Genomic DNA, 21103 nt, shown 5'->3' on the forward strand with positions numbered 1-21103 from the left:
TTTGCCATCCACCATTAGATGTTCACAAGAATCCATTATGATCTGATCTGTCCGTTGTGATGTCCTGCACAGCTCAGGAGTTGGGGCTTGGTATTTTCTGGGCATTGCAGAAATCACACTAATATTATTCTTATAAATGTTTGTTATGAATTAGAAAACTAAAATAGATACATATAATAGATGCATTGAAAGAAATATTTTGAATAGATGTAGATGAGGCTCTCTTCTCGTCACCTCCTTGACAACCTATGTGTCATCAAGTCCAGTTGTAAGCCCCACAACTGTCGCTTTATATGTTGGGCGCCCAAGCCTTTATAATATTTCTCATTTGCAGTGGCTGCTGGACTTTGAATTCGTTTTAATTCGTTTTTATTTCTTTTTAATTTTTATTACATTTTTGTATATTAGCTTTGACTTTGCTTTAGTTGTATCCACTTTGAATTATTTGCTGTTTGTTTTCCGTGCTCGCGCATACAGTCAGAAAAAAAAACGTATGCAAAAAAATACAAATAAAACAAGAGCCACCAAGTTGCCTTCATTTTTTGTTCGTTATTGTTCTTTTGGCCCGGCTTATGTACGGGTCTGGGGTTCTGACTCTCACTATGACTCTGACTCGGACGTTTTGTAGTTATTGTCCAACGTTGACTGTTTACGCCAAATGTGCGCTGCGGAGTAGGAAATTAAAAATGGCGAAATAAAGTTAAATTTTTTATGGCTTGCGCAAATAAGTCACACGACCGGCCCAGAAGTGTAGAACAGAGCAGTGCCAGCCAGCATGTAGGATCCACCATGGCCATCTACTCCCTCTCCCAGGTATTCCTTGTTAAGCAAGAAAATAATATTAGCATTAAGCGTTTGTCTGCGCGCCTCGCGACTGCCACGGCGCCATCCGTCGTCCTCTGGCTTTTTATTTATTTTACAAAATGGGCGACAAACTTTCCTTTTTTTTTTTTTTAGCCAAATTCACCACCTTAACCACCCCAACTGCCATTTTGTAGTTTTTTTTATTTAATGCCACATGTGTGGCGCCGCCAGAAGCAGAAACAGAAACAGGAACAGCAGCAGCAGCAGCGATAGCAGTTGCTGGATGAGTATGGAGTACATCCAATTAAGCAGCGCTTGAAAACGCTCTAAAAAATGAAGTGGTCTAAGAGAGTTGGGCATGTAGCTTGCTTATGAGCGCGAAGGAGAAGGGTGATGCTAAGAGGCTCCTCTTAAAGCTGGCAGATAAAGCTCAGATGGGTGTCAAAACGCAAAACACAAAATGTGAGTCATTTGAGTATTTACGAGTGTTTGTTGGGGTAACCATATTTCGTTCACTCATCTTTCGTAGATATTGGAATTCGCTTCAGCATTTCTCTGGGCTTCTCAAGTCCTGCTCTACGCTTACCATTTAAATAAAGAACGATGTTACGGGCTTTATAAAATATTTCAGTTTCTTTTCAGCATATCTTGAATTAAGCTTTGCTGCCTCGCATTCATACATTAAGCTAATTAAAATTAAACTAATGTTTTAAAGATTTAAGCCATCTCTAACAACTTCACACAAATACCTAAATACCAAAAGCTCATAAATCGTTTTCTTAAACTGGACTCTAAACTCCACTCAATTTAATCCCTTTGTCAAAGACAATTTGATTTGCCATCTCAGCTTTCAAATTAGCAGCTTTGTTTAATATAATTTCTATTTGGCTTATTTGTTATAAAACCTTTTTCTTTTAGTTGTGCTATTAATTGGATTATTATATTTATCTCTATCGTATGGAGTACACAGTATAAATAATAAAGAACGTTTATCATGGGAAATCCAATTATCCCATTATTAGTATCTATTTGAGGTAGCACATGCTACTTTGATTCCGCTCGTGCCACACCGTTGCCTTGCTGCTTGCGTTTTTTCAAATGACCCTTACCTACCCCAAACTGGTGTCTGTCTTAGTGGCACTACCTGTTCGTGCCTGTTCCACATTTCCGAAACTGGTTTGCGCCCAAAACAACAAAAGACAAAAACTGTAACAAAAAGCGAAAAACATGTTGATACTTGCACTTTCTTTCAATTAGCTGCCAAGTTTGTTTCTTTCAACACGGGTTTTATTTTTGGTGTTGCTTTCGTTCGCTGCTGGCTTTTAATACCCTAATTACTCGCTATTTATGGCCAAATCGCTGGTTGGGGGCGTGGGTGTTAGATTTGAGATTTGTGAAGCTTCCCATTATGGAGCGGCTCGCGTGACTCTCGACTGTCAGCTATCAACGGCGAGCGGCCAGCGGCCAGCGGCATTTTTCGATGAAAGGCGCCATTATTTTGGTGGGCTGACTATATTATGATATTTGGTAACAGGTATTCGGACTCTTGAATTCTTAAGTCGCTGTCTTTGCTGCCTCGCATTCAGTTTCTCACTGATCGTTGGCAAGATCATGACGTGGAATTTATTTCAACTGTTTCTACTATTGTTGCTGCGGCAGCTCCTTGCTACTGTGGCACTCTATGAGCAGTGCAACCATCAGCTGGAACTGCAGGCGGGACAGAAAATCTACATCAATTCACCCTACTATCCTGGCCAGTATCCAGCGGGCAGCTCCTGTCGCTATGCTCTCCAAGCGCCCAAGGATCACGTGTTAAGATTTAAGTGTGATCTGCAGCTGTTCACGGTGAGCTTGTGAGAATTCTTGTGACTGAGTGGATATATTGACCTGCAGCAGGCAAACAAAGATTTATAGATAAAGGATGAAGTATTTCAATAGTGTTTGAATATTTTTGTTTCAAAGTGTGTCAAAGTTTAAACAAATTATAATGAATAACATACTAAATGTGAAAGAAATACAAACTGCAGACGCAAATCTCAACAGCAGCCAATCTCCATGCTAGGAAATTAACAGCAAATAACAACATACAAAACAGGGTATTGTTTTTCCCATCAACAATTGTTTTACTATTGTTTTTTCTTTTCATTGCCCCCACACACATAGCTGGTTAAGGACACGCGCTGCCGCGCGGAGGTGTTTCACTTCAATGCCGAAGGCGACGAGCTGTTGACAAGTTCCGAATACTTTTGTGGCGCTGGCAAGTTCGAGCGCCAAAGTTTTCTTAATCGTGCCGTGATTTCCTACATATCGCAGCGGAAGGAGGCGGCAGCAACTGGTACAGTTCCAGCAGCACTGGTGCTCAAGTTGAAGGATAAGCTGCCAACGCGGATCAAAAACACCAACATTACCAGCAGCACTACAACAACAACAACCACAACAACAACGACTACAAAGGCACCCCCAGTTAAGGAGTACGAAGAAGATGAGAAGGAAGCGGGCCAGCAGAATGGGGACGATGATGATGATGATGATGATAACTTTTCAAACGAGGTGCTGCACGTGCTACAGGATGTGGGCGTGAGCGATGCATTGGCTTATGTCGCCTCGCTGCTCTACGATGATGGGTCCAACAATGGTCGTCGAATTGGCATCACGCCCGCACCAGCCACTCCCCAGTTGGACAACTTGGCCCAGCTGCCAAGACGCAGCACTGCAAAGACTTCCGCAAAACGTGGCCAGCGAATTGTGTCCATTTATCCATTGGGCGTGCCAGGTGGTGGTCGCTTCTCCTGCCTCGTTGAGGCTGTCGCACCCAATTGCAACTGTGGCTGGAGCCTCGTCCAGCGCATTGCAAGTCCAACAAACGATGAGGCATCGCTGCATGAGTTTCCCTCCATGGCTGGTGTGCTGACCAAGAGACAGGGCAAAGTGTTCTGCGGTGCTGCGATCAGTAAGTGATTAGGAAGGCAGGAAAGGTTCTGAAGGGAGTTTCTACTTGCCTTCCAAGACTAATCTTTTATGTTGCATAATCGAAATGGTTTTCCTCTCTCGCAGTTCATCATCATTATTTGCTCTCCGCCGCACACTGTTTTTTCAGTCCAGAGACAAATCACGCCTCGCTGCTGAGGATTGTGGTTGGGGAGCATGATCTGTCTAGTGCCTACGAGACATTGTTCACCCGTCGCTACGATCTGGATGCATTGATACTCCACGAGCAGTTCAGCCAGACGAATGGCCAGTTGCGCAATGATATCGCCCTGTTGCGTACCCATGCTCCCATTCTGTTCAATCGGAGGGTTGGACCCGCCTGTCTGCCCCTGCAGCCAACGGCTAGTGGCAAGAAGCTGCCACTGGTGGGTCAACAGCTGCTGGCTGCCGGTTGGGGCACCACCTCCTATGGTGGACCGCAGACACATCGCCTGTTAAAGACAACGCTGGATGTGATCAGCTCGGTGCAGTGTCGCAGCACTCTTACCCAAGGATCCGTCCCCGCTCACAGCTTTTGCACCTACACGCCAGGCCGAGATACGTGTCAATATGACTCTGGCGGTGCGCTGTATGACCGTAGTAATGGCCACCTCATGGCCGTAGGCATTGTGAGCTACGGTTATGCTTGCGCCACCCAACAGCCATCGGTGAACACCAGAGTCGCCTCGTTCATCAAATGGATTAGGTCTAAGACGCCGGAGGTGGCATACTGTCTAAAGCATATATGAAATAATAAAGCAAACTAAGGCACAAGAATGATCCATTATGTCTGGTACAACTACTGCTAGTATCAACTATACTATCAACTATTAGACAAGCCTCTGCGATCTCTCAATTTACACAAATGACAGTCAAAGCAGCCCTTGACTGAAGCATACCTCTGGGCATCTTTAAAGTATCTTTATGCGAGCAAAAGAGAAAAAAAAACACCTGCCACTTGGTGTAAAGTGGGTGTCAAGTTTGTCGCTTTGCTTGAACGCTTTATCAACAGCTACATCAGCCATCATTCAGTCATCAATCATGCATGGCAATCTTAACGCCTCGCTGGCATTCTATAACCCCGACGCAGATTGCAATTAAGCGCAAATGTCAACTAATTAACCCCAATGGCTGCAGGGCACACAGCCAACGCCCAACGCCCAACGCCCCAACTTGAACCACCAATTACCATGCCCCGATGTATTTTCAATGAAACTGCTGCAATTCAGCAATGGTTTTCTCTTTGGCGCTGATTTGTTTTGCCTTTTTTGCCGGATGCTGTCTGTTGTCGTCTTCTTTTCAAATAAATAATTAAACGTTTGCCATAACATATGAAGCATGCTTTTAGGCTTAAAGGCAATACAAATCGTCTGACAGTCGCTCTCTATGCGGTCGCTGCTATATTTGTTTAAGCCCCTGTCCAGAAAAGTAGTCTCTTCTTTCTGTTTTTAAGTATGCTCTTGCAGAGGGTATAATTAATTAATACGATATATGTAACGCAATAATGGACGGATACTAGCAATATGACATCAATTACTATAACTTAAATACTTGAATTAATTTTTGAATTAACTGGAATGTCGTCTGTAATTGGCTTAATAAATATTTCGATTATTAAATCAATCAATTCAATTGGTATATTTAGAGGGTATTTGGTATGCCGCATCTTTCATAGATGTTAGATGTTCCCCTAGTTGTTTGTGCTTTATATTTTTTCTTTTCGCATATACATATGTATTTGTCTAACTGCAATGCACTTTTTCAATACCCAGCTGCCCGTCTGTCTCGCTGTCTGTCTATCTGTCTGTCTAACTAAGCGGCCTGTATTTGTTGCTTTTGCCTGCATTTGGGCGCTGCTGCAATGCCAGAGTATTGGCTGCTCTTCTTTTTCTTCGTGTTCGCCTGTTCGTGGGTATTTGTATATATGATTGTGTTATTTGGTATGAGGCAGATGGCTGAGCCTCCTCTGGCTTGTGAGGCTCTTCTATTTGGCACTCTGTTGTTCAATTTACGTAAAACGCGGCAACAACGTCAACTGCAGTCGGCGGCATCAAGTGTTGCGTGGTGCCTGCCACTAGTGGGCGGTGGGTGGTGAACGTTGGGCGTGGCACAAGGCATACAAATCGCTGGCATGGACTGGGGCACTAATTGAAAAGCAGCAGCCACTAACAGTAAAAAACAGCAGCAGCAGCAGCAGCAGCAGCTCGTGTCTGTGTCTGCTCTGGGGAAATGCAGTTTTTTAACCAAAGTTCAGCTACAGTACACAGTGCCTATGATGATCAAATAGTTAATCAAAAGTACTGAACTCTCACAGATGCTCTATCTATGCTACAATATGGCAATGTATATAAATTAGTTGTAGTAGTAGTAGTGATGCAAGAATTTTCCTGAAGACATGTGCACTTAAAATAGTGAATTTTCTTCTTGAGGATTCTTCCTCATTGATTATAGATTGGTTTAGATAGGTGACCTCTTAATTCACAGTGTCCTGTCAAGCGGTAAGTATTTTGTTGTGTTTGCATTTTCCATTCGATTTTCGCTGTTAGGCCCAATTCACTGTATGAAGAAAGCGCATTCAGTGAAAATTTTGTTTTTTATGTTTTCACATTTGGTTCGCATACTTTTGTGCAGCATTTGATTACAAAATGGCGTCGAGGGGGTGGGAGTGTCTCTGCCACTGGCGTTGCTGGCGTAATATGCGCCTAAACATTGGCATTTAGTTTTCGTTTTGGTGCAACGCAGCCGCCTCGCCAAAACGTATGCAATGCGAAACGCAACTGAAAAATGCGGCAAGCGGCAACCGGCAACCGCCTCGACTTTGACTATTCATTAGCGTGTGTGCCAAACTCTAACAAGCTCAAAAAGCAATTTGCGAGCGGCAGCTAAAAATTGGTAAAAATATCGACATGCCGGCTCATGGAATTGACGTTTCGGCCGGGGCTTAGTGGGTGGAGCCAATGCGGCCCATTACATAAAACCACGCGTCGCACAAAAGCCGCCAAATCGTTGTTGCACAAAACACAACGAACTACAAAATGGCTGCCACATAAACATATAAGTGCAAATCGTTGTTCTTCCACAAATCTCTTTGACCTCAATACAATGCGATATATATTCCAACATACATGTTGCAATAGTAATGCTTCACAATAACTCGCCGAAATTTTTTGGCGAATGTGATCAGATTTAGTTACTCGGAAGGCCCATTTTTTTTTTGTTGACTGTCGATTATTTGGCTTTTTCATTTTTATCGGTAACATTGTGTGGTAAGAAATTAACGTCGCTTTTTTTTTTTTTATCTATATGGTACGCCAATTAGATCCGTGCGCTTCAATTAAAATATGAACAAAAATGCGAGTTTCACATTTTATTTCACGTTGAAGCTTGACTGACAGCAAATCAGAATTACACACTTTCCAAGAAAAAAGACTTTTACTTGCTTTGTTTGAATATGATGACTCTTAGTCCACAATCCCACTTTGGTAATATTAAAGTGCATTTTGGACTAAAACTCATCCGATTACGCTTGCATTTATCGATTAAAATACGAAGCTGCCATAGATCATCTTGCGTCTGAATTGGGACCAGCGATTTTTTGCATTTATAGATTTGTATTCGTCATTCAATGAATGCTTTATCCATCTGGGTGGAATTCTATCAATATTTTTATACTTGTTCTGGCTTCCGTTTAAGTTGATTGATGTGGTACTTAGATTATTCCATCTGGGAAATAGCCTGTACGTACGATGTGTCCAATATAATGTTGCAGCACATAGAATTGTTGAGTTGCACTTATGCCGCGTCAGAAATGACATTTTTTAATTTAGAATTTTACTGTTGGCGCCTAATGGTCGATATTTGCAAACGGAATCAAATAAATATTTTAAACTATTCAATTGTTTTTTTGTTTTTTTTTTTTTTAGATTCAGTTTTACGTATTTTTCATGACAAGCTACATTTGCCAAATTTACAATTTACTTGATTTATTTTGAGTGGAATATATATTCTGTTATATTGGTATATACGTGATTTTATTGGACTTCTCTTGGCTCCTTTCAACAGATCTTGTATTATATATTTTAACCTGAATTTAGTAACTTTTTGATAATAAAGTCAATATTTTATATACCAGCATTTGTCGTCTATTTGCTTTATTATCTTTGTAGGGCTCTTACCCCGTTTTTGTGCTACTTAACACGCAAGTTTGCTCTTCAGAAACTAGCGACATACTTTGTCAGATTTTCAAAGATTTTCACGTCCTTTTTGCGCATAATGGAGATATGGCAAAAGTGGCTAGAGAAAGGGCCGAATACAAATAAGAGTGCACTCAAGTAATACGCTTCATAATTTGTATTGTCAAGTCTTTTGGGGTTTGAGCTCTTGGCGTCGTTGTTGGCCCACTCGACAACAAAAGCTGCAAAGCGCTTGCCATAGAAAATACATAAAAAATAAAAAAAAAACCAACACAATAAAGCAACAAACCAAAAGTGGAATGGAAAAGGCATAAAATGAAGTGCAGGCTGGCTGGCTGGGTGAAGGAGAGAGTGCAACAAAGCAGGGCAGCATTTTTTACAAAGCAGCATAAATTTTATAATGTACAAAAAATCAATGGGGGCACAAAAAAAAAAGCAACGTCAGTGTAAAAGGATTACGTGGAGAGGATCGAGGGTCGAGGGTCCTGTGCTAGGACAGACCACTTCTTATGCAAAGCACTGGCCCACTGGCACAGCATCCACTGACTGATGTCCCTCTTGCCCCTTGTCCCTTGCCCCGCCGCTTCCCCTTCCCTCATTGCCAAGGCACGCAATTAAGTTGCGCTGCAAATTCTGATTTCATTTCTTTTTGAGCTCATTGTTGTTGTCGTTGTTAAGTTGTTGCCATTTCTAGTGTTTTGCGAGAGTTTATTTTAGTACATTTATATATATACATGTATATTTTTTTTATTATTTATACATATTTAACTTGAAACTCATTGCATTTGGCACTTGTTGGCGTAATTAGCGCTTTGATGTGTCCAGCGTTAAATTGGGCTAAGTGCTTGAGACAGGGGGAGTATTTGGAACAAAGTTCATATAATTGCTTTCATTTATTTTGAGCAGTTGCATAAAAGCTTCACCATTCCTGTTGCGACAATAATAATTATATATTAACAGATCTGTAGAATTTCCATTTGGCAAATTTTTCTATATCTGATTATGAATATAGGATATACCTATTACTTGCAGCTCGTTCGAACAGAGCTAAAATCCTAACTCGCCGTAAATCATGCGATGACGAAATTCTCCCCAACTATTGCGATGAGTTCGATATGTGGAGTACGGAGCAATCACCTTCTTTGAGAGCACTGTTTCTCGATGAACGGGTCGGCGGACATATACGCGATGAAGCAACTCTGCATCTGCTTGACGCTGTTTTTCATACTCATCATCGATGTTATCTTGCCCGCCAAAGATGACATCACGCAACGCACGCACCTCCTGTTCCGTATCATTGACATTCTCCTGATTAGAGTCGTCCTGTTTTGAAGACGTTAACATTTCGCTTGAAACTTGTTTGGCTGGTCGTTTCCTTGATGTTTTATCCATAAACCTGCGCTTGATGCACGCACTTCTGTGCGACAGAATGTTGTTCCGACGAATGGGGTAACCAGCTATGCCATGTCGGCGATAGTTATTCCAGTTACGGCTCTGACGCAGTAATTGAACAGCTGCGAAGTTCTCTTCGCGTCGAGGCCATGCACGCATCACCCTACTCAAATTGAGTTCATCATAAGCTTTCCTCATCAGTTTCCTCTCACTGTAATGGCGTAATGTCTGCGTAAGGCGTTGCACGGCTGAGACGCTCTTCGACGGCATATTTTTTATTTTTTTTTGGTCTCAGAGTAATACAATTTACCGGAAATTTGGAATGCTACAATACTAATGCTTAAAATTTTATTTTATTTTTCGAAAATATATAATTTTGCCCGATAACGTGAGACGCGATACAGTGAAATGAAATTTAGTCAGTATACTTGAATATTTTGGTAATGACAGTATAAGAAATGACTGCTTCAATATATATCAACACAATTTCAAACACATAAAGTACACAGCAATACAAACATTTTTGTGCTATTATTTATTTATCTGGTTATTTGTGTATTTATTGCTGGCAATATTCAATTAAGAATCTACTTGAGGTGGACAGGGGCGTAAGCTGAGAGGGGCATTGTTCCCCTCTCCATCTCAACTTTTTATAGGCGCATTTAGATCAAATCGGTCTCCGCCATAACGAAATTCTTCTGTACCCCTTACGAAAAGATGACTACGCCCCTGTGTCTGTATAAAGTAAAATATACACAAAAAACAATTTTCATCGTCATATGAACATTTATTAATTTTGCAGCAGGCGAGCGCAGAGGTTGGTAGGTAAAAGGGGGTCGGGGTATGTGAAGGATTTGTCTTGATGCCTTGGAGGCCTATGCAAAATTTAACGCAATTTGGAGATAACAAAAAGCCGACAACAAAACCGTCACAAAGGAATTGAGTTAGCTCTCAATTACAACAACAATTATGAGTTGCATTTTACAATAAATGCAAATACAAAAGCAAAAACTAAGAAATCAACGAATGCGGAATATCCTTAATATGTTATACTGAAAGTGAACATTTCTGTCACTTAAGATATTTTTTATTATTTATTATTTACAAATTGTTAGTGTGCTTATATTTATTGTTGTTAAAATTCTGTATTATATTTAACAGAAAGCTTTAGCTTTGTGAGTAATATCTCTCCAAGCAAGATTAGGTAATCTAATAATATATATCATTGTTATTTTAATTTTATTAGCTTCAAAAAAAATCAGAATTATTCATGAAACCAAAGTACTTATCTAGGGTAAGAGTAAATTTTATTGTACGAACTATGCCTTGAGCTGTAAGCTGGCTGCATGGCCAGAAGGGTTTGTGGGGTGCAATCTTATGCATTGTTTAAATGTAGGCAAAACATGTCACAGCATTTTAATTTAAATGCAAATTAAGGCTATTGTCAACACTCGAAGACAGTCAAACTGTGGCGCAAGAAGAATAAGAAGAAGAATCAACAGCAAAACTAGAATAACAACAACAACAACATCAGCTTGTGAAGGTGCTGGAGGGGTTAATACCATGAGAGTTGTCTAGCAATTGTCGACCATCTGGCATCTAGCATAGGCCAACAATCAATGAGCTTACCGCACACACATTCCCACCCTTAACGCACACAAGCCGAGCCGCCCAGGTTTCGCTGCAGCCAGGTAACATATGACGAGACACGAGTGTTGACCCCAAAACCGAAACGCTGTCCACAGGCTCGTCCAAAGCTGATCACGCCCAGTAGAAACATGCGAGAGCGCTGACGCTGGATGACTGGACCACCCGAATCGTACTGGCAGGAGTCCTGGCCCAGGCCCAGATGATCGTAGGTGCACAGCTGACTTGAGGCAATGCTTGTATTGTAGAGCGCACTGCACCTTGCACTCTGAAGGGTCATCAGTGTGGCCTTTTGCAGAGTATTCGATTTGGCTGCTCCAAAGCCCAAAGTGCCCCAGCCAGCAATTTCAACAACATCAAAGTCTTCGCCACTAAATTAAATAAAAAAAGGAAGACAAAGTAAATATAAGATACGACTTTACATATTTAACTTTTCTTTTAGGTATTATAAAGATACTCTTAAAGATCGTTGGAATATTTAATTTCTTACTTGCGGAAATTACTGAATATTTTTCATATTCCATCATATCTCTTCATAGAGTTAAAATGTAGGAATACGATAAGAAGCTTTAGTTCAGAAAAGGTTCTTTGAATAGATAAACTCAGTAGATAAGAGCATTTTAGCAAGTACTTCTTGACGGATAGATTAAGAACTTAACGCCAGGTATCTGTATATATTGTTATAAACAAATCACAAGTGGGTAAATTACAAGACTAAGACTTGCTGTATTTGAACTGGGTTTAGAATTACAGTGACTTACAGTGGTGTTTGTCGAAAAGGCAGGCAAATGGGCGCCACACCCCTGGAGAACTCCATGGATGCCACAGTTCGCAACAGGGAAATATCATTCAAATTTCTTTCGCTGTTATAAGCTGGATGATTAATAATGCTTTGTATGGCATATTGGCGAGCAAAAATCGATTCGCTGGCTGAGTGATGAAAAACGTAGAGAGGATAATTGATAAGCTAAGGAAAGTAGTTAAGAAATATTGGACTTACAACTGCTAAGATCATGATCCCCAACCAGGGCTAGTAGGCGACTGGCTACCCGCTGGAGTGTGCAATGTGCGGCGGTGACAATGTAGCGATCACTGACAATGCTGCCACCACAGAATATGGGCAGATTGGAGCCAGCATCGCGAATACCCACCATGGAAGGAAACTCGTGTTTAGCTGCCTCCCTTCCGTTAGCGATGCGCATCGGTTGCGACCAGCCGCAGTCGCAGGCAACACGACGTGCCACCGCCTGGCAACTGAGTCTAGCACTCTGCTGCGTTGTGGTACTGCTCGACTGATATCCCACGGATATCGACTGAAAGTTGGAGGTGCGCGTGACTTGACCCCTGCGACAGAAGCGCTCGGCATTACGGAACTCTATATCACCATCTCGTGAGATGAACAAAAACTTGGACTGGCACACATCGGGTGACTGAAAGCAGATCACATTTAGAGTAAGTCTAAAGAATGTAATAACTAATTTTGAGAGAATGCATTTAAAATTGTTTGATTGCTCACCACTTCGAAGCGACAAGTCAGTTGTATAACATGATTAACAGGTGCCCTCAGCAGGTAACGACAATTGCTGCCGGGTGGCACTGTTCCCGGATAATTGGGGCTGGTTATATTGAATCGTTGATTCGTCCGCAGATTGTATTCCCGGCTGCAACGTTGAGCTCGAGCAAGGCTAATTAGCAGGTGTAAGACCAGCACTCGTAGCAACATTGTCATCCTCAATTGCAACACAACTGCGACTGCAAGCTGTAACTCAAGCATTGCCAGTTCTTATAAGAGATTTGGCAACGGCCTAAAATAAATACATTTTATATAAACATACATACATATATAGTATGACTGCGTTGACGAAAGTAGATTACCAAGTCAATGCCGTGTGAGGTAATCGACTATTGACTTTTGAGGCTGTAGGATTTGTGACTGCTGCAAACAACTCAGAAGCCATTCGTCGTGCAATTTGTGTGTAATGTTAAATATTAAATAAATAAAAAAATAAGGAAATGAATCAAACAAAGATTCTCCTCATCAGCAATTGAAAGCCACGAGAGCTAAAAATACTTTAAGTAAAATATAAAAGAAGAATAAATGAGATTGAGGCTGAAGTGTTCAAATACGGCAAGAGGGTCACGTTCAAATGTGAAAAATTAATTTATTTTTGATTACATAATTCCATTTTAAAGAAAATTCAACAAATTATAGTTTTTACATGGATACTTGACAGTTAGCATAGCCGATATTCTGACGTATCCAGTTGAGATATGATGTGACGCGCGTATTGACTCCCATGGAATAAGCCTTGGAGGCGCAAGTATTTCCGAAACTGATGACACCCAAAAGGAATTGCCTGGCGGCGCGCTTGATGACCGGACCCCCTGAATCGTATTGGCAGGAATCTTGTTTTAGGCCCGCATAGTCGTAGGTGCACACGTGGTTCGCATTGATTGTGGCCTGGCCCTGATAGTCCGTCTGGCAATCTCCATTGTTTGCCACCATCAACGAAACCTTCCGTAGCGCGGCGGAAGCGGGACCAGCAAAATAAATTGTGCCCCAGCCAATTACATCAACGAGATCATACTCAAAGCTGCTTGTCCTGCATAGAGTATAGAGCAAATAAGATCAGCTTCCCAAGCATAAGACTCGATTCTCAACTTACGTTCCCACGGGAGGCAGACAAATGGGACCAACGCCACGTGTCCATTTGATTCTGGTTGCTGTGATGAGAATTGCGATATCGTTTATCAAATTGGGATTAGTCTGGTATTGCTGGTGGATCAGAACCTGCTGTATGGCATACTGTGCATAATATATGGAACTGCTGGCTGTAAATATATTGCATGTAAAACACTTGTTCATCATTCAAACAGTTCATCAGTTAACAATGCGAATGACTTACGATTTTGCAGGTTGTTGGTGCCTACAATAGCGACAATATTGGTGGGCTGTTGAACCAGTCCAGCGCAATGAGCAGCCGTTACAATATGACGAGGGCCGACTAGAGTGAAATGAGTTTAAAAAAAACAACATATGAACGTAAAATACTAAATTGCTTAAGTATTTTGTAAGTTAAGAAAGGGAATGCTAATGTAGAATCTACATCAGACTCAAGTCCACCTAATCTCAACTCGTATACGTAATATTTCCGCCAATATTTAAGGATACTCTGTGAGCTACGAGAAGAAGCAAGGACCAAGGCCGATGCTGATTTTATCGCGGTTCTTTTTGAATGTATTGTGAAATAGCATTTTAGATAAGCAGTTGCTTTACAACTACTTTTGCTACCGATCACAAATGTACCCACCGATAACACCACCACAGAAGCTGGTCACAGTGCTGGTGACATCCTTTAGTGCCACCATGGACGGATACTCATTGATAGCGGCCTGCTGGCCATTGGAAATGCGCGGTGAGACAGACCAGCCACAGTTGCAGGGTTGCGGCTGGACATTCAACGTGCACCTGAATCGACCGGAGTTAGAACCAGTCGAGATGTAGGCAAAGGTCATTTCGGTGAAAAGAGATTCCCTAGTGAAGGAGCCGGAGCCACAAAAATTCTCAGCGGTTCGCATTAATACATCTCCCTCAGAGTCCACCCAAAAATTGTCAGTGGTGCACTGGCCATTGTTCTGCGTGGTGTAAGTAGTGGCGAATAGGAATTACCAATTAAAGTACGAACGGGAATAGAAACCGCTTACCGATGGCAAACTAATGGTGCACTGCATCTGGATATTGTGATTATCAGGGGCCGTGACCTTATAACGGCACGAGGTGCCCGCTGGGTAGTTTTGGGGATAGTAGGGCGACTCAAAAACCGATAAGCCCGGCTGTAGCGTATACGTGTTATCGCAGCCCTCAAAGTAGGCCCGGGCAGCAGGCAATGCCAGCAGACAGCTGGCTAGCATAAGGCAACGGCTGAGCATTGTGAGAAGACCTTTCGATTTCGATGCCAGCACTTAACTGGGTGAAATTTGCGTACCGCTTTCAACTAATACTCGGAATGAGTTAGAGGCAAGCTTATCCAACATTTTGCTTTATTGTGCTGCTATTAAATGCGACAGCAGTTGATAAAACACAGTTGGTGAACACATTGCGCATACGCCACGTTATATTGAATATTTATTTTTTTAATGTTTGTGGATTTTGCACCTGTGCAAATATAACGGAAACATTAGTTTGTTTCACCTCGACCTCTAATTGCAGTTGATTTTGAACTTGGCTATTTACCAGTCGCTGAAGGCTTCGAATTTTACGACTAACTTGTGTTATTATTGCTCCCGACTCAAATGAGCGATAACTGATAAAAGCTCAAAACTTTACATTTACCAAACAATAGCGAGGGTTGTTTGAGTATCACATTAGACAATACTATAATTTGGTAATGAATTTAATAGCAAACTGTTTAGCATTATATATGAAGCGCTCTAAATAATAAATATTTATCAAGTTATCGAACTTCATAGGAAATATAATAACAAATTTTCTGGTATGCAATTAAGAATTAAAATGTTGGCACAAGTGTTTTGAAAAGGTTGCAAAAATGATATTGAATAAAATACTTCTTAATACATATTTATTATGACAATATAAAATCAAAATAGTACATCGTTTGATCATTTTTGTAGCTAATTTAAATAATAAGGAATTTTAATATATGAGAAGATATTACTAATCACTTGAATGCCCCTCAACTGTTTACATTGTGGGTCACGGTTTTTAGTCATGGGCTTACTTTAAATGCTTTTTATGGTTGTTCTTAAGACTTCTGTCATAGCCGTTACACCCACTACATGATAAGCTTCGTGCTAAAAACAAATAAACACTTTGAATAATAACTTCCAACTAAAAAAATAAGCCAACAGTACAAAAAAGCGGGAAGAGTGAGGGAGAGAGAGAGAGAGAGAGATAGAGTCAGTAATAGGGTAGACGGCAACGAACATCTACTTTGTTTGAACAGATTTAAATGGAGACAATGGCCTGCCTTAATTTTTTTTGTTATCAACGAGAAATACGAGAAAGTTAAGTCACATTCTTATATGATAGTATAAATATTTAAGCAATAGCAATACAATACACAAAATGAAAACAAAAGTGTTTTGTGAAACCAGGTAGAAATAGGCTGCAAATAAAATCGCAGGTTGGCAAGAGTCAAAATAACTTTGTCAAATGCTCAGAAATTTGTTTACAACCTTTATTTCAAAATGCTGGACTCAAAAAACGGAAATAGTTAGTCGAATATATATAAGTTTAATGAATTACAAGACAGATCCCTTAAAAATACCTTAAAATATAATTAATATGACGTCCTCTTAATCAACTTGCTTGTTTATGTTTAATTAACTTTTAACATGAGTAAGTTTTGCCCTTAATGGAAAAAACTATGCAAACATAATAAAATATGTTAAAAATACAATAGATACATAAAGCGTCAGCTGTCAGCCGAGTCGGGGCCGAGACAAATTTTCCCAAAAGCTACAACACAAAATTCGAGAAAAATGCAATTGAGAGAAAAAGTGCAACGCATAATAGCAAATATGTGTGGCATGAAAAGAGATAAAGAGAAGTGCACACTAAATTGACTTTATGCAAAGCGCAGATGACAAAAAATCTCACACAAAATAGAGCAAAACCAACGCCTAAAATCAGGCTACATTTGTTGGCCAAGCCAACCCCAAAACCCGTTTCCAACGCTACATTGTGTAATTATAATATAATTTTTTGTGCCAACACTTTTGAAAATGCCTTGTTGCTGTTTTTCGCCGACTTTTTTGTTGTTGTTGTTGTTGTTTTGTATGCTCTTTATTATCGTTATCTCACTCTTATTGTGTCGCTTGTGCTCTGTCTATCTATTGCAGTGTGGTATATAAGGCAGCTAGTATGTCTATATTTTCTAGTGCCATTTTTTGTGCAATTCTCTTTGCGTTTTTTATTCGCATTTGCATTTTCCACTAATTTGACTTTTGTATTGTTGTGGTCAACATACCGCCCAGCATCCAGCTGCCATCTCTCCCATGGAACAGTTAAATTTCCCACTTTCTCCCCTTTCCTTTGCCTACGTCATGTGCAGCAGTGGTTATGTGTTAGAGTTTTTTTCTCGTCCTTTTGCTCTTCACCAATCAGCACAACGCATTCTCCGTTTTCCTGCCCATCTCTCTCTCTCTCTCTCTGAGTATGTGTGTGTTATTTCTGTTTGTATTTGTGTGGGTAGTTGGGCGTTTGGGCTACGCACTTTTTGACTTTAGTGTGTGGCTGGAGTGGCTGGCGGGGAGTGTGGTTGGGTCTGTGGCTGGGGCAATGCGTTTTCCATGCATTGGTTGGCTGTCGAATACGACCAGCAGGGGTTGGGTTTCAGCTGTGTGTGTGTGTGTGTGTGTGTGTGTGTGTGTGTGTGTGTGTGTAAGTGTTTTGGGTGCATTTCGAATGCCTGTCATTTGATGTGGCTGTGACTTTGTGGCCATATCATTAATTGCCGCTAGCAGCAGGACATAAAAAGTAGCACACAAATTAGTGTACAACACCCTGCAATGAAGGATGTGTAAAAAGTGGAAGATTACAAAATAGACTACCAGGGCGACTTTAAAGCCATTGAAACCTGATGCATGATCACAAGTATTAAATTAGTGAGCTATAAGTAAAGCCTGTTCCAATTTATAACATTACGTAAGTATTTTAGAGAAACCAATTGTATGCCATGAAAGAAGCATAGTAAAGATAAATATATTGACTTCGAAGCTTTCTCCATACCAAATCTCTACTACTTGTCAAATTACTAATGTGGTAATATGCCATCCAAGATATATACTTTATGCATAATCATATTTATTATCAGCATTCAACACATTTACATCTTAGTAAAACAATCAGTTGTGTAACGATCAAGAATATTTTCGATTATTTTCAATTTAATCAAGCCAAACTTTGCTAAACATGTGTTTGAGTGATTGCGTCGTAAATCCGTTGGATATTCATTTATGCAACATGCTGAACAGTAATTGCAACAAGCGTTTTGTGGCTCTTCGCTATCTGTGTAAAGTTGCTTTAACGTACAAAATGCTATTCGTTTAACTTTGCGCCTGTCCATTTCACTTACACTTGCAACTCGTTTATCACTTTTCACACACACACGCACACACACACACATGAAGAACACACATTCAATTTGCTAGCGTTTCAATCACAATAAATCCATACAAATTTCCGTTATATATGCTGAGAACCCAAAGAGGAACGACAGTAATAAAAACTTTCAAATGCAAACTAAGCAAATTTTAATTATTGAAAAATTGCAATTAAAAAAAATAAAAAAGAAGCCTTACGCCTGCTATCTCGCTCCAACCGAGCCACCGTCGTTGCTATAGTACAATTTTTCATTACGTAGTGACGCAGAAACTAAAACGAAAAAAAAAACTTGGAAAAAAAGTAGAAAAAATGCAATCAAAATGCTGCCTAGTAAATGCATAAAAAACAAACGCACAAATACAAATACACACACAAAAAAAACAAATCGAAAATAGACATGTATATACAAGCGCATACATAAGTGTGCGATGCGTGTGTGTGTGTGTGTGTGTGTGTGTGTGGCGGGTGGGGCTGCTAACGAAATAGGCGTCATCTAAGCAAGCAGTGCAGCTGCTGCTGCTACGACTTTGACAGAGGCTGCGACAGCGACAGAGACTGCGACTGCTGCTGTTCTGCTGCTGCTGCTGCTGGTGAAGATGCTGGCGGCGCAGCATTGCCCCATTAACATAAACACGCAAAAACATTAACACCGCCGCAGCCGCAGTTGGCAGCCGCAGCCAACCAACAGCCAACGGCGCCAGCGACGACGACGATGAAGACAACAACAACGCAGTTAGAAAACAAGAACAACAACTAACAGCTGCATACGTCATACATAGATAACGCGGCGTATGTGTAATGTGCGAGCGAGAGAGAATGTGGTTGTAGTTGGTACTCGCTCTTCCACGCTCATTACACTCATTTCGCATAGTAGTTGACTGTGTTTGGATGTGTGTGTGTGTGTGTGTGTGTAGTTGTAGTCGGGTGCGCATAGGCAATTTTCCACATTTTCACACACAGACATCAGCCAGCCAGCCAGCAAATGCGAAAAAAGTCGACACGCAGACGCTGGCTGCGCTGCTCGCTGCGCCAGTTGACGGCCGCACCCCCAAACCCAATCACAAAAACGCGTTAATAAGAAAACGTGGCGCAAAAAACTACACACACACAAATACATGCACACAATCACACTCACACATATACTCTACACTGCTCTGCCCTGCAAACAACAACAACGGCTGTCAGCCAATCACAGAATTTGTTTACGAATCGCCGGGCAAAAGCAACACAAAGAAAATTTTAACGGCAGCACCAACGCGTTGGCAAAAAAAAAAAGCAACAAAAAAAAAAAGAAAGAGCGTCGCTCATTTTGTGCAATTTTTCCCACAGCATCAAATGGCCGTCGCATGCACTCGCTCTCGCTCTCGCTCTCGCACTCGCTCTTACACTCTCACATACTCTCGCTCGCTGCAGCTCTCTTGCTTACGACGGCGACGACGCTGGCAGCGCTGTTTGGCACATTTTTTTTTTTTTCGTTGGCTTACATTTTCCACTGTTGCTCATTTGCGCTGCGTAAAAGGTACAAGAAAAACAGACACGTGCGCTGCCAGCAGCGGCGTCAGCGTTCGATGCCAATGTGCTCACTAGAAGAGCACAAATTGTCGCTCTCTTAACGCTATGGCGCTCTTCGCTTTTCGCATGCTGGCGCTTCGTTGAGTTTTCGCCTTAGGGCGCTGCGACGATGACGACGACGGCGACGACGACAACGTCGCTGGTAGCGCTATTATTGTTGTTGTTGTTGTTGCTGTTTAATTTGTGTATGTTGGAGTCGTTTGGTTGGTTGGACAATGGGGAAAAGTGATGGGTTTTCCTTCTCAGTTTTTCATTAATACATTTGATGTTTTAGTTAATACGGTTTACATTTTTTTAATAATAAATATATAAATATACGATTTTTGGTAATTGATTGGGTTGATATCGTATTTTAATATGGCAAGTTTTTCCTTATGATGTACAGGTTTTTCCGATATTTTGATATACCGACGATATATTATTTGAAAAAGTGGTGAAAAGATAATTCGAACTTGGAATGTTTTGGAATCTAATAATAGAGAATTACATGCTCTAATATCTACTCATTTGCGTACTGAAAATTGAGTTTTGAGATCCAAATAATATATTGAAATATTTTACACAGAATTCTATAAAAGATTAACTGCTCCATTTTCGATTAATTTCTTCATATGTTTATATACAAAAGAATACAGAAGCCAGGAATAGTCTCAGGAACTGAACTAAGAAGTATTCCACCCACTATCCCGTTACATGTTTTCCCGAGTAGCACTTAATTTTGGGTTATACAAATTTACTGTGCTATTTAGGCTTTCAGTTAACATTATGATAAAACATTTAACACAAACCCTGCCAAGCCAATCAACTTAGACATTAGTCAGACTTATTTGGGTGTTAGAGGAGATATTTGTAGGAGCAGCACACGGGTTAAGAGTTTTCAAGAAAATACCACGATAATATCCATAACTCCCGAAATTAATAGCCACGAATATTTAACACAAAGAAAATTCTATTAACTAACAATCGATTATAATGCTTATGACTTGCGTGCTTGGCTGCCACTTTAAGCGGTCAGTTTGGGGAAGGGGCGTTTGGCGGAATGGGGTTTTCACAATGGAAACAGGTAAACAAAACGTAAATATAACGCATTAAATGTTAATGTTGCCTAATTGTGTAATTTGGTGTCGCATTTGATGTCATTTACATAGACAACAAATGGCAACAACAATAAGAACAACACGCAAGTGTTACCATAATGGAGCAAAGGAAGTGAGCCTAATGAACAGCTGGAATAGGTAGGAAAGTGAACGCTAATGAAGTAATTACAACAATTAATTTAATTATAAATTAAGCTATTGTTGCTCTGCTGCCGCACGACATTTATGATACGAACGGGAAGTGAGAGGGGGCAGGGTGAGGTTGAGGCACTCGCGTTTGTTTTGTCAACATGTTTACAAAGGGC

General features: G+C 40.8%; 4 protein-coding genes across 4 annotated transcripts; 1 reads left to right on the forward strand and 3 right to left on the reverse strand.

Moving 5' to 3' along the window:
- The first annotated feature begins 2415 nt into the window (after positions 1-2415).
- LOC6559076 (spermosin) lies at positions 2416-4545 on the forward strand. The gene is made up of 3 exons (XM_001985890.2): positions 2416-2649; positions 2968-3754; positions 3859-4545. Exons 1-3 carry the CDS (start codon positions 2416-2418, stop codon positions 4518-4520), a joined length of 1683 nt encoding a protein of 560 aa, XP_001985926.1. The 3' UTR covers positions 4521-4545.
- Positions 4546-8659: 4114 nt separating this feature from the next.
- Positions 8660-9780, reverse strand: LOC6559077. The gene is made up of 2 exons (XM_001985891.2): positions 8984-9780; positions 8660-8892 (listed from the first exon to the last, which is right to left on the reverse strand). The coding sequence occupies exon 1, from the start codon at positions 9624-9626 to the stop codon at positions 9012-9014; it is 615 nt and encodes a 204-aa protein (XP_001985927.1). The 5' UTR covers positions 9627-9780; the 3' UTR covers positions 8660-8892; positions 8984-9011.
- Positions 9781-10597: 817 nt separating this feature from the next.
- Positions 10598-12777, reverse strand: LOC6560472 (venom serine protease). The gene is made up of 4 exons (XM_001985892.2): positions 12520-12777; positions 12004-12433; positions 11765-11933; positions 10598-11374 (listed from the first exon to the last, which is right to left on the reverse strand). The coding sequence occupies exons 1-4, from the start codon at positions 12775-12777 to the stop codon at positions 11005-11007; spliced, it is 1227 nt and encodes a 408-aa protein (XP_001985928.2). The 3' UTR covers positions 10598-11004.
- A 350-nt stretch (positions 12778-13127) lies between these two features.
- Positions 13128-14998, reverse strand: LOC6560910 (venom serine protease). Its single transcript, XM_001985893.3, has 5 exons — positions 14709-14998; positions 14315-14639; positions 13910-14008; positions 13670-13835; positions 13128-13606 (listed from the first exon to the last, which is right to left on the reverse strand). The coding sequence occupies exons 1-5, from the start codon at positions 14931-14933 to the stop codon at positions 13219-13221; spliced, it is 1203 nt and encodes a 400-aa protein (XP_001985929.1). The 5' UTR covers positions 14934-14998; the 3' UTR covers positions 13128-13218.
- Between the last annotated feature and the right edge of the window lie 6105 nt (positions 14999-21103).

The sequence above is a fragment of the Drosophila grimshawi genome, unplaced genomic scaffold, assembly GCF_018153295.1.
Source record: "Drosophila grimshawi isolate 15287-2541.00 unplaced genomic scaffold, ASM1815329v1 contig_1367, whole genome shotgun sequence".
Taxonomy (NCBI): Eukaryota; Metazoa; Arthropoda; class Insecta; order Diptera; family Drosophilidae; genus Drosophila; species Drosophila grimshawi.

What these genes read in the sequence shown, in the direction of transcription:
- LOC6559076 (XM_001985890.2), top strand. Translation starts at nt 2,416, where the DNA reads ATGACGTGGAATTTATTTCAACTGTTTCTACTATTGTTGCTGCGGCAG. An exon ending in GTGATCTGCAGCTGTTCACG is followed by an intron (nt 2,650 to 2,967) that starts GTGAGCTTGTGA and finishes CCACACACATAG; the next exon opens with CTGGTTAAGGACACGCGCTG. An exon ending in GTTCTGCGGTGCTGCGATCA is followed by an intron (nt 3,755 to 3,858) that starts GTAAGTGATTAG and finishes CCTCTCTCGCAG; the next exon opens with TTCATCATCATTATTTGCTC.
- LOC6559077 (XM_001985891.2), bottom strand. Translation starts at nt 9,626, where the DNA reads ATGCCGTCGAAGAGCGTCTCAGCCGTGCAACGCCTTACGCAGACATTA.
- LOC6560472 (XM_001985892.2), bottom strand. Translation starts at nt 12,777, where the DNA reads ATGCTTGAGTTACAGCTTGCAGTCGCAGTTGTGTTGCAATTGAGGATG. An exon ending in GGATCATGATCTTAGCAGTT is followed by an intron (nt 11,934 to 12,003) that starts GTAAGTCCAATA and finishes TTCATCACTCAG; the next exon opens with CCAGCGAATCGATTTTTGCT. An exon ending in CCTTTTCGACAAACACCACT is followed by an intron (nt 11,375 to 11,764) that starts GTAAGTCACTGT and finishes TATTTAATTTAG; the next exon opens with TGGCGAAGACTTTGATGTTG.
- LOC6560910 (XM_001985893.3), bottom strand. Translation starts at nt 14,933, where the DNA reads ATGCTCAGCCGTTGCCTTATGCTAGCCAGCTGTCTGCTGGCATTGCCT. An exon ending in CTTCTGTGGTGGTGTTATCG is followed by an intron (nt 14,009 to 14,314) that starts GTGGGTACATTT and finishes ATTTCACTCTAG; the next exon opens with TCGGCCCTCGTCATATTGTA. An exon ending in CACCAACAACCTGCAAAATC is followed by an intron (nt 13,836 to 13,909) that starts GTAAGTCATTCG and finishes ATATATTTACAG; the next exon opens with CCAGCAGTTCCATATATTAT.